Source organism: Colletotrichum gloeosporioides (genome assembly GCF_011800055.1).
Source record: "Colletotrichum gloeosporioides strain Lc1 chromosome Unknown consensus_65, whole genome shotgun sequence".
Taxonomy (NCBI): Eukaryota; Fungi; Ascomycota; class Sordariomycetes; order Glomerellales; family Glomerellaceae; genus Colletotrichum; species Colletotrichum gloeosporioides.
In genome coordinates, this window is record NW_025544710.1 from 451,204 (window position 1) to 461,276 (window position 10,073).

Genomic DNA, 10,073 nt, shown 5'->3' on the forward strand with positions numbered 1-10,073 from the left:
GTGAAGCATTCGAGGTGGGGAATCGGGGGGTTGTTTGGCGGAAGCGTGGGCATCGCATCTCATCCCGCGGAGACCTCACTCTGTCTACTAACTGCTCACTCCTGGACTCGACCTTTTCATACACGCGCCGGCCCACTGCAGACCAGAAAACAAGACCTCCCAAGACTTGGATACGCTCTGAACAATACCAAGACGGCACCGGTGGCCCAGCCGAGCCAACATTGGGGGCGACGGTGCTGTTGCCTTACGGCCAAGTGCGACTTGAACGTGCCGCCAAAGCCGGTCGAGGGACGGCTTGCCCCTGCTATCCTGACACTGACTATTGGGTGCGTCTGTTGGCCGGTGCTTGCTCCCATTGAATTTGTGTCTGCCGTACCTTGCCTGCATTCGTCGGGAGGGAGATCTTTTTCGGGGTTGCGACCAGGATGGCAGGAAACGAGAAAAGTCAAAAGTGCCCCTGTGTCGTGAGTGAAAAATCTGTCAGTCAGTGACGGTGACGGTTGCGGGCCCTTATTCATGGCCGCTGTTCATGAGTCCTGCTTGGGTTGATGCATGGTGAGCTGGTGAGCTCATTGCCCACCTGCCGAGCAATTCGAATGCCGGTCAAAACCGAGAATGGCTTTATTGGAATGGACTGGAATGCTGGATCGAATTGGATGGTGCCATCCGCAGACGGAGAGGAGGAAACAGCGCACGAGGGACGGGCCAGTGACAGCCAGAAGAACAATAGAGGGTCCGCGTCCTCCAGCCACAGTCCAGTGTATGTACCACCCCCGAGACCTCACCTCTCCCGATGCGCCCACCGACGCCATGCCGACCTCAGCCAGACAGGGCCCCTAAACCCCCGAGGCGACTCCACCCATGCCTAAAGTGCAGCGTAAGGTACCTGGCCTGCCGTGAGGTGCCCCCCGCCCGGCCGTCATTGTGTGGTCCAGGTGGTGTGCGTGTGTGTCACTGTGCTGGGCCAACTGTAGGAAAAGTGACTTCCCTCACCTCCACCACGTCCTCCACAGCTGCCCTCGGGCAGTCACAGCACCAAAAAGACACAAGGCCCCGGCACCTAAACAACAACACTGCCCCGCCACCCGCTGCTGCTGCGACCTCACACTCGCCCTCCCGTCTCCACTCGTCACCCGAGTTCTTGTCCCTGCTTCCTTCACCTCGCTGCCGTCCGTCTGCTGCTGCGTCTGCCTCCGGTTCCTGTCTCTGCATGGCGCCGCTGCACCGCTCCGCGCTGCGTGCATCTTGCGAACACACCTTCTGACTTCTTTTTGCCTTTGCAAATATCTTGATCGACATCTTCGTCATCACCATTTTTTCCCGCCCCCAACTTCTACGCCCAGTCTTCTTTTCGTCTCCTTTACCCTCTCTCCTTCCTTGATCCGACCCTTCCCGGCGACCACAGAAGGCCGCATCCGCCTTTGTCATCCAACCTCGAGCGAGACAGTCTTTCCCCTCCTTCCATCGCCTTCAGCCTCGTCATCGTCACCACAACCGGCGGCTTCCCATCGCACATGATTCCGCGCATGATCGGCACCTGTGCAGTCCGCCGCTGAGCCACTGCCAGCAGCTGCTCGACCGTCGACGACCTCAACCCTCGTTCCTGCCTACCGCAACCACATTCGACTGCACGATTTACCGGACGGCCCTCGCGCCGTGCTTCGAACCCCCCGTTGCCTTATCTCCTCGACACACGATCAGGAGCTTCGACCTCTCCTTTCCTTGTTTTACACACTATAACGACCCGTTACGATACCAATCATGCGTACTCCGAGAATCGCCATCCTGGTCCTCTTTTTCGCCGCCTCCCTCTTCCTCTTCTGCCGCTCCGTCACATCGCTGGCGCGATCCAACACCGTCATCGCCCCGGCCGCTGTCCCGCAATCACGATTTACGACATTCTTCTCCTTCACAGCGCCTTTCTCAATCTTTACGCCGAATGCCGCCATCAGCTTGACCGACGACAACAGCACCTCCTTTGTCGCCCGCCCTGCCGCCTTCGGTCCGAACCTTCCCTCCAAGGGCCTGAGTGGCCAGCTATGGATCGGCAGCGGCTTCGCCGACGATAACCTCCAGGAAGGCGAGGGCGAAGGCGAGCTCGGCTGCAGCGATATTCCCGGCTGGGAGGACGGCAAGTCCAATGCCATCCTCAAGTCTGCCGCCAAGGGCATCTCGAAGGCCGACGCGAAGGCTGCCACTGCTGCTGGCAAGCCGAGCCACCACAAGCGGGATACCGCCGCCAAGGATGTCGTCCCCGATGATACCGTGCCCCCACCCGGAGCGCGGTTGAAGTCCAAGATCCGCCCCCTCGACGACGGCACCGATGACTACCTCCACCAGGGCCTCGCCAGAAAGCCCCCGCCGAACCACGATAGCGCTCTGTCCACCGAGTCGACCCACGCCGATATCCAGTCGATACAAGAGGCGGCGGAGATCGCCGGGAAGATTGTGCTGCTCAGCCGTGGCGGCTGCGGGTTCCTGGAGAAGGTCAAGTGGGCGCAGCGCCGCGGTGCTATTGCGCTCATCGTCGGCGACAACCAAAAAGGCGGTCCGCTGATCCAGATGTTCGCCAGAGGCGACACCTCCAACGTCTCCATTCCCTCCGTTTTCACCGCACGGACTACAGCCCACCTGTTGTCCTCTCTCACCCAGCCGGGCAGCTTCATCGAGGACACCATCGACGAGCACGGCCGCCCTGCCTTGAAGGTCCTGAAGTCCGACGGCACGAACCGGAAGAACAGGAAGACCAAGCAGAAGGCCGCTGCGGCGACCCCCACGCCCACGCCCAAGTCGACAGCCCCTCCCAAGGTCAAGGCACCGAAGAAGCAAGCCTCCACCAAGGCCGAGGAAGCCAAGCCCCGCGTTGGATGGTTCAGGTGGTTCTTCAGCTGGGGCCGCAGCTCTGCAACCGGGGACGGCAGCATTCAACCTCCGAGCAGCGGCCGCCACAACTGGGTTCTCGTTGACGACTGGAACGAGGAGAAGGATAGAGCCATTCGTGATGGTCTTGGAAAGGCTGCCAAGCGGGGCAAAAGCAAGGTCGCTGAGTCCCGTAAGAACGAAGACAGCTTCCAGATCGGCGTTCAAGACTGGCGCGACCCAGATCTGGTGGACGCTCCAGGGACCCAGGACAAGGAGGATGCTTCCAAGGAGCAGGCCGGCAAGAAGTCAAACGCGAAGAATGGAAAGGATGTCAGCGGTCCCAAGGGCGGAAGCATCACACCAGGCAGCGGCGAGTACAACCCTGACATGCCCCCTGTTGAAGCCAAGGGCTCTTCGTCTAGCAAGGACTCTTCCTCCCACGGAGGCCTGATGTCCAAGATCTTTGGAGACGACGATGGCGCCGATTTCTCCAAGGAGGAGAAAGCCAAGGATTCTCCCAAGGTCGAGGACCCCATCCCTGATGACGACGAACCAGTTGGTCATGATGGCCTCTGGGTCACGATTACTCCGTCAAGCAGCTCAAGCCCCTTCTTCGACACCCTCCTGGTGCTTGTCATCAGCCCTCTGATTACTCTCAGCGTCGTCTATGCCCTTCTCATCCTCCGCGCTCGTATCCGTAGAAGACGCTGGAGGGCACCCAAGTCTGTCGTCGAGCGTCTGCCCGTGCGAACCTACCACACCGTCGCGGCGTCGCCCGTCCCCTCGCCTAGGATGCCTTCGCCCACCAGCGCCACACCCACCACGCCTCTGCTTCAGCAGACTCCGACCAGGCCCCGGCCCCGTTCTAGAACGACGACAGGCATTCCTGAGTCGGAGAGTCTGTTATCCGTCAACTCGGCCCTGCAAATGCCTAGATCTCCCGCGAGGCCAGAGCATGAAAAGGCCAACGGCAGCTACTCGAGCGAATGGAAGAAGTACATGGGTCGTCAGGTCGAGTGTGTGGTCTGTTTGGAGGAGTACGTCGATGGTGTCAGCCGCGTGATGAGCCTCCCCTGTGGCCACGAGTTTCACGCGGAGTGCATGTGAGTATCTCTAATCTTCCGTCCTTGGTCTGTGCTAACCTCTGTCAGTACACCTTGGTTGACGACACGCCGCCGCACGTGCCCGATCTGCAAGGGTGACGTCGTGCGCTCGCTCGCCAGAGGTTCCCCCTCGAGTCCCCGTTACGAAGCCTACCATGACGACTCCGATGACGAAGTAGAAGCCGAAGGCTCTGGCTCGCGGGACAGAGACGAGGATGTCGAGCAGGGTATCCTTTCACCCGCACCCAGAGGACGCCAAAATAGACCGGAGGGGTGGCTAAACATGCTCTCGAACTCGTTCGGCTCGTCATCTCGCTCCAGCCAACCACCCCAAGAGGACCGCAACAGGTAGCTCTCTCACCACAAACTCTACTCATGAACATTTGCGATTTGGTATTTGACTCTTTTGCTGCACATGTTGCGGGTCTCGAAAGCATGGCCGCGACTCATGGAGAAATGGGGGTATACGGCGTAATCAGGGTTGACGGCATTTCTGGGACACAGGTGTCACGTTTGGGCTGGGTTGCATCGGGAATCGGGCGAAGCGGCCCTTCTCTCTGCCTCTGTGTTTCTCGTTTGGGTGTTCTGGGATGGGCGAAAACACACTACACTCGCTTGAATGCGCTGTTTTCTGTTCTTTTGGTTTTTGATTCACCTGGGTGTGTTGCTGCTGGGATGGGGAGAAGTGCCGGGAGGTAGTGTCTTATTATACCCGTTGTCTGTAGGAGAAGACGCACACATTTGTTGGAAAACGAAGTTGACCGTCCGTGACTGTACTGTACAAGTGAAATTCTGGCTCGAAATTCTGGCTCCTGCTGTTCTGTTTCGCTACGAACCGCACTATCGGCCGTTCTTCACAAACATGTACGAAAGAAAAGGATACGACCACCATCATATAGAAAACATGAAGAGTTGATTCAGAGAACAAGCTAACATGCTACCCTAGCCTCTCAGCAGCCCTGAGCCGCGATGTCCGTCGACAGAATCCAGAATCACTTCCGGCCTGCATCATCTTTGCTCGCACCCTCTTCTTCCTTTCTGCGTTTCTTCCTCCCGTTCAGACTGCTTCTCCAGCTTTCTTTTCTCCACCGCTGTCACTTGTTCCGATTTTCAGAGGGTGGTAGGGTCCAAAGGCGTCGTCGTCGAAGGTCTTGATCAGCCACTCCTCAAGCTCATCATTGTCCTTAACCATCCACATGCAAGGGAACCATCCCTCGAGCGCATTCAGGTGGTACGCGTCTTTGAAGATGGTGTAGGGGTGCGGCGGGTGGGGGAAATCATCGTATTTCCCCTGTGGCTTCTTACTCTTGCAGTCGACCAACGAGTCGCGGTAGTGGATCATCGCGACGCGGGCCCGGCCGTGCGCGGCCGGGGCGACGAGGATGTGGTTGGGGCTGATTTCCTCTTCTTGGTAGACCCCCGCGAAGAGCTGGCGGACGAAGCCGTCCATGAATGTCTTGAGCATGTCCAGCCGGCTGGCGGGGCTCATGTCCAGCTGGCCGAAGGCGTTGCGGGGGGCGTCGTGATACCGCGGCGTGAGGGCGCCTTCGGGGCCTTGTCTGTCGCAGAGGGAGGATATGGAGACGCCGTCGATGTGCTCGAGGAGGATGACGCCGACGCTGCGGGGGAGGAACGGTTCGTCCCCGATGAGAGCCGGGTTGGTGGTGCGGATCTCGGCGGTGAAGGCGCCGAAGTACGCCGGCGCGAGGTGCGGGTCGCCGTGGCAGCTTTTCTCGCGCAGCTGCTCGTACGCTCCGGCCTCGCGGCTTAGGTTGAAGTTGGCGCGGTCGAACTCGTTGAAGAAGGGTTGGTCGGGCGGGGGGCTGGCCTGGAAGAACATCGGGTCTTGGAACTTTGCGACGACGCGCTGGGGCATGCCGAAGGCGCGGGCGCCTTGCGTGACTTCGCAAAGGAACACCGCTGGGCCTGACCAGGGCCCGCCTGAGAGGAACTTCACCAGCTTGAGGGAGACCGAAGCTTGGGGCTCGGTTGGGTGTTCGGAGTAGTCCCTTTCGAAGGGAGGGGGCAGGCCGGCGGCTCTGCGCTGTTTCTCGGTCATGGACGTGTACGGGGTCGGCCGATGGTGGAGGGCGTGTTCGGAGCGCGATCGCTCCAGGAACCGCTCCTTGTAACCCCAGTCGGAGGGGTTGACGTTCGCCGGGGTCGCGTAGGCGGCATAGCCGTACGGGTTGGCGGGCTTGTGGGGCACGAGGACGATGGAGGTTCCGGGCTTGTAGGCCTGTTGCCAGTCCTCTTCGATGTAGTCGTCAATGAACTCCACGCTGGTCTCGATCTGTGGCGGCAACGGGGTCGGATCGTCGCGGTCTTCGGGGCGTGCTACGTGTACGATGATGTCGGTTTCGGGGTCCCATGGCGAGATAAGCTTTTTGGTGAAAGAGTCGATCGAGTATACAGAATCATCATCATCCGCATCATCGTCAGGCGGCGGACCGAAGTACTTGTCCATACGTTCTTGATGGCGTCGATCATACTCTTCCATGCGCTTCTCATAGTCTGCGTCTTCATCCGAGACTTTGGAGGATTGGTTCTCGCGACTCGGTTCGGTTGGGTTCTCGGGCATCTCTTCTAGGGTCGTGGGCGGCAGGGGCTGCTCAGCTTCATCGCCGCCAGACGCAGATGCGGCGCTCGTGATGGTCTCGCTGGTCACGCTGGCCGCGTCAGCACCCGACTCGGTCTCACCGCTCATCACGGCTGCGACGCTCATCATGTTGTCGCCGCACTGGGCATGACTGGACGTGGGTCCGGGCGGCGGGTTGTGACGAGGATCCATGCTCACAAAGGACTGTGGTGGTTGGGAGAATGTAGAAGTGTTGGTGATGTGTAGTGTGTCGGGTGGTTGGAGAGAAAGTGCGATGCCGTCCAGGAGGGAAGAACGGGAAGAAATGGATTTTGTAGGTGGCGAGGTGGGAGAAGGAGAAAACTTTTGGCCCCCCAAGGTGGTTCACAAAGGTTTACTCATGAGCGGAAAACCCAAACAGCGCGTTTGGTTATGTAAGAACGGGATGGCAAGAAAGAAGAGACCCTGGTGGTGAAAGCGAAAGCGGCTTGATTTGTGTGAGATATGAAATCTAGTCCAGTTGCTGCAGAAGTACCGTTCTTTCCTTGGGTAAGACTACTAGGTTTATGCTGCTAGCCTGAACCAACGCACAAAACATTTTCAATACAATGTGAGGCATCGATAAAAGTGAAGAAGAATGATAAGACAGCCTCTAAATACGAAAAAGTGATGGCCTCCGTTTCGCAAACCACTGCCTCCTCACATCAAGATGTCAACCATTAGCTCCAAGCGAAGGCCCTGCCAGCGCCGATAGTCCGTACGGAAGGTCCCTTGACCGAGCATGCCACGCCATCATTTCCGCTCCTTATCAATGGAAAGAGACCACCTGTCTTGACTATGTTATTATACATTGATTTCTCGTGGACTCTGTGACCATGCCCACTGCCGTCTCCCTCTGTCATTGTCTGTCACCGCCCCTGTCGTCTCTGTCTTCGCCGTCGTTCCTCTGTTATTCGTCTGGACCAGGGGGCTATGCTTCGCGGCTAGATTAGGTACTTATGCAGCAATTCTTGAACCACGTGAAATCGAGGGATGCAGGCCACCACGCCAGCCTCGTCATTAGCCCGTCGAGCGTCGAGGCATGCGGCATGCTGAGCAACACTCGTTAGACGGGCTTACCCTACAAGCTGGCAATTCATATTCGGCACTTTGACTCTTCTTCTTCCAGACTTTCTGCCTTCATCTTCCGGATCTTCCCCCTCTTCTCCATCTCCTTGAGCAAAGTCTATTCAACGGCTCATCTAACGCGTATACAACCGCTCTAAAAAAGACTAAGCAAGTTTAAAAAAAGAACATACAACACCGGGCATTCGCCGGTCGTCACCGACCCGACTACTACTCCAGCCCTCATTAGCTTATCTATGGGAGAGCGGACGGGATCCCGAGTTTTCCAATGGGTATGGTCGTATGTGACTGTCGACGGTTCCTAGACTGAATATGGAGGCTTGACAGTGTTCACAGACAGTTTCCAGCCAGAGTCGGGTATGATCTTGCTAGGCTGATACGGGCCCCATTTGTCATCATTGAAGGATTCAATGAGCCACATGTCCATATCAATGCCCTTCCAGTTCATCGGGAACCAGCCTGTCAAAGCGCGCAGCTTCTGACAGCTGAACTTGGTGAAAGGATGGGGTGGGTGCTCATAGTCCTCGTACATCTTGAGCGGCTTCTTGTGCTTCGAGTCGATCAGCGAGTCTCGATAATGAATGAGCGCGACTCGAGGCTCATTCTTCTTCTCCGTAGGCGCAATAAGTATATGCTCAGGCTCAATACGACGTTGCTCAACGCCTGCAAACAATTGGCGGACGTAGCCGTCAAGAAAAATCTTCAGCACCTCCAAACGCGTCTTTTCATCCATCTGCAGCGTATGTGTGCCGTTACTGTACCATCTGGCTGGGGATGTGGGAGGCCGTAAGACGCCGGCGTCATTGACGGCACACATTGCTGACATGCTTATGCCCTGGATGTGTTCCATGACGAGAGCGGGAACCTCACGTGTACCGCTCTCGCCGACAGTCGGGTTGATCTTGGGCACCTTCAGGATGTAGGCACCGTAGAACTTTGGGGCGAGGCGCTTGTCGCCAATATGAGGGCTTTTGTCGAGGAAGTCGAGTGTGGCGGCTTCGCAACAGACATGTATGTCGGCCCTTGAAGTCTCTCTCCAGGGTGTTCCGTCATTGTTGGTGTCGACATTGTAGCCCAGGGGGTCGCAGATCTTCACAACAACGCACCCTGGAAAGCCCTCTGAGGGTTCCTCTACGTTGCAAACGAGCACCTGGGGACCGGGTGTCTCGCCACCCGCGAGCATGTCTCGAATTTTGACGACGAGCTTCGTGGGCTCACTGCGTGGGGTCGTTGTGATCTTCCTGGTCGGTTTCCAATCGTAGACCTCTCGAGTCAATGAGCCTTCTTCCTGGAGGTAACACATGCTTTTGGTAACGATGGCGGGCTCAATCTCGTTGTTGTTAGGCCACGGATAGGCCTCGACACCATAGGGTTCGCATGGATCATAGGGCTCCAGATAGAGAGTGTTTCCCGGGTCGTAATACTCGAACTCGGCGTCAATGTCGTCGTCAGTGCCAGAATCCAAGTCGTCGTCGTCGTCGTCGCCGCCCGGGTTTGGTTCCATTTTTTCGAGCTCTACTGGAAGACGCCCCGCCTCCCTGAGGAAATCGTGTGCCTCCATGAGCCCTCCTCCTCCTCTTCTTCCGCCCCAAGCGAGCTCTGGGTAGTAATCGTGGTCCATGGGGAGGCCCGTCACAGGACGTGATGTGTCGTGGGGTTCGGGTTCGAGTACGTTTGTTAACAGGTGTGATTCGATGAAGTCTTTCGACTCGTCCGTTTTCAATTGATTGTCTTCGGGAGGTGACTGTGAGCTTCGGCCCTGCGATGAGTTGCCTAGGTCCATTTGGGCGCAGACTCGCAATTCTTGGGACCTTGTCGTGGAGAGACCGGATGATGCTCGGGAGACCTACGGCCCGGGTAAGTAAACATTGAGGAACGTAGATCTGACGAGAAAACATTATTCAAAATTGTGTCAATACAATCTCAGAATCAAACATGTAGGTGTCGAGGTCCAAGAGGTGTCGTTGGCGGGGCGTCATATTATTGGTCAGATTGGGCGCTGTGGAGACGATACATTGAGTAACCTCGAAGGCTGCGTCCTATTTCCAAGCAAAACTTTTCCCAGCACACCATTTTGGACAGATTGCCTGCTGAATGGGAGAATAAGTGAGTATTCGGAAGATCTACATGGGATATGGAGACAGTTTACGCTGGTCTTCAGGCCTTTCTCTGCGCGGTTAAGAAAACCTCGCGGTTCAAACGAAACTATTTCTCCTTTGTAGTACTGAACTATACCGGTTAAAAAGACTAGAGGAAACGATGACAACCAACTATCAAAACGGGCACATCCATCAGGGTTCAGTCCATTAATGAGGGGCATTCTGTTGTCTGGAGAATGGGTGAGTAGGTTGTGGCTGTGTTGGAGAGCAATGGAGATGTGTTTGATGAACACATCAATTGAGCGA

The 10,073-nt window shown here is 56.9% G+C and overlaps 3 protein-coding genes across 3 annotated transcripts; 1 reads left to right on the plus strand and 2 right to left on the minus strand.

The window, feature by feature from the left end:
• Positions 1 to 1,761: 1,761 nt before the first annotated feature.
• GCG54_00012405 (Protein goliath) lies at positions 1,762 to 4,317 on the plus strand (the record flags this gene model as incomplete). The annotated part of the gene is made up of 2 exons (XM_045412283.1): positions 1,762 to 3,965; positions 4,014 to 4,317. The coding sequence occupies 2 exons, from the start codon at positions 1,762 to 1,764 to the stop codon at positions 4,315 to 4,317; spliced, it is 2,508 nt and encodes an 835-aa protein (XP_045261318.1).
• Positions 4,318 to 5,022: 705 nt separating this feature from the next.
• Positions 5,023 to 6,756, minus strand: GCG54_00012406 (uncharacterized protein; the record flags this gene model as incomplete). The annotated part of the gene is made up of 1 exon (XM_045412284.1): positions 5,023 to 6,756. One exon carries the CDS (start codon positions 6,754 to 6,756, stop codon positions 5,023 to 5,025), a length of 1,734 nt encoding a protein of 577 aa, XP_045261319.1.
• A 922-nt stretch (positions 6,757 to 7,678) lies between these two features.
• GCG54_00012407 (uncharacterized protein) lies at positions 7,679 to 9,451 on the minus strand (the record flags this gene model as incomplete). The annotated part of the gene is made up of 2 exons (XM_045412285.1): positions 7,679 to 7,768; positions 8,003 to 9,451. 2 exons carry the CDS (start codon positions 9,449 to 9,451, stop codon positions 7,679 to 7,681), a joined length of 1,539 nt encoding a protein of 512 aa, XP_045261320.1.
• Between the last annotated feature and the right edge of the window lie 622 nt (positions 9,452 to 10,073).